Source organism: Aplysia californica, unplaced genomic scaffold (genome assembly GCF_000002075.1).
Source record: "Aplysia californica isolate F4 #8 unplaced genomic scaffold, AplCal3.0 scaffold00571, whole genome shotgun sequence".
Classification (NCBI taxonomy): Eukaryota; Metazoa; Mollusca; class Gastropoda; order Aplysiida; family Aplysiidae; genus Aplysia; species Aplysia californica.
In genome coordinates this window covers 1-1,268 of record NW_004797841.1, presented here as the reverse complement: position 1 = coordinate 1,268, position 1,268 = coordinate 1, and the positions used below count along the sequence as shown (strand labels likewise).

At 47.0% G+C, this 1,268-nt stretch overlaps 1 protein-coding gene across 1 annotated transcript in view; it reads left to right on the top strand.

Moving 5' to 3' along the window:
• The window catches only part of LOC101849235 (myosin heavy chain kinase D), a gene marked incomplete at its 3' end in the record, with an annotated part of 6,812 nt that extends 6,596 nt beyond the window's left edge, over positions 1–216 (top strand). The window contains exon 4 of the mRNA XM_005107050.2: positions 53–216. Coding sequence (XP_005107107.1) covers positions 53–216 — 164 coding nt within the window. The remainder of the gene's footprint in view (positions 1–52) is intronic.
• Between the last annotated feature and the right edge of the window lie 1,052 nt (positions 217–1,268).

Here is a 1,268-nt window from a genome sequence, read left to right as displayed (position 1 = left end):
TCCCCTCTCTCCCCCCCTCCCCTCTCCCTAACTCCCCTCTCTGTCTCCCCAGGCATGCACATCACCGTAGACTTTATCCCCAACCACACCTCTGACCAACACCCCTGGTTCATCAGTAGCCAGGCGAACCCCGATGGCAGACATAACGAGTTCAGATCTTACTACGTCTGGGCGGAGGGCGGCGGCCCTCTCAAAGACACACCCATCAACAACTGGGTGGGTTTTTTTTTGTGTGTTTTGTTTTGCTTTTGTTTTGCTTTGTTTTAGTTTAGTTTTGTTTTGTTTTGTGGCGACGATGACCTCCTAGTGGTTACTTAGGCTCTCGGACTCGCAACCGTAAAGTCGTGCGGGTTCGAATCCCTTCAGAGAGGCTCGACGTTGTGTTGTTGGGAAAGGAAGGCGCTTTGCACGAATTCTCCTCCTTTCTGCTTTGACACCCCCCTCTACCCCCCGTAAAAAACCCACCCAAAAAACCCCTACCGTTTTTTTTTTTAATTCATAATTTTGACAAGCACTTGGTTTCATCACAATGCTTCATAAGTGCCCGAAAACAACCCGACTTCAAGCGTTATAGAATGCCCGCCGTCAATGAGTCAAAATTCACACTGAAAACATAAAAAAAGAAAAAAAAGAAGATAAATTAAACAGTTTTTGTATGGTGAATGTCTTCGCTTTAACAGTCGGGTTCCAAACGAACGGTGCTACTGACTGAAGTTGTCTTTAGGCCATTCCAAAGGGGGGGGGGGTATATTAAAATTTTCTTATGCACAGTAGAATTGTAAATGGGCTGATCTATCAATGTCATGCTCATACTGTGTCGGAACATCATAGTGGGAGCTGCTGCTTTTTCTTTCCTCATCTTTACTATCGCCATTTCCCCCTACTTCTTTTGTATGTTTGTCACTCTCTTGTGAACTGATATTTCCGGGGTGCCTTGATAGTCGAAGCAGACTTTGTACTGTTGAGGCTAGAGAGGTGAGCCGAGTAAGTCTGATTCCCCGTTTGGACTTCTCTGTCGACCTCCACACCTTCGCGCTCATATTATGACCTTATGCAGTTGCGAGCGCCGTAAAACCTTGCTTAAAAAGTAGAAAATGGAACGTTTTACAATCAGTATTATTGCTGCCAGGTTCCCTTTCTCTTCATCTCTCTCTTCTGACCTCTCTTTCCCTCCCCCTCTCTCTCCCTCTGCCTCTCTCTCCCCATCTCTCTCCCTCTTCCTCCTCCTCTCTCTCTCCCTCCCCCCTCTCTCTCCCTCTCCCTCTCTC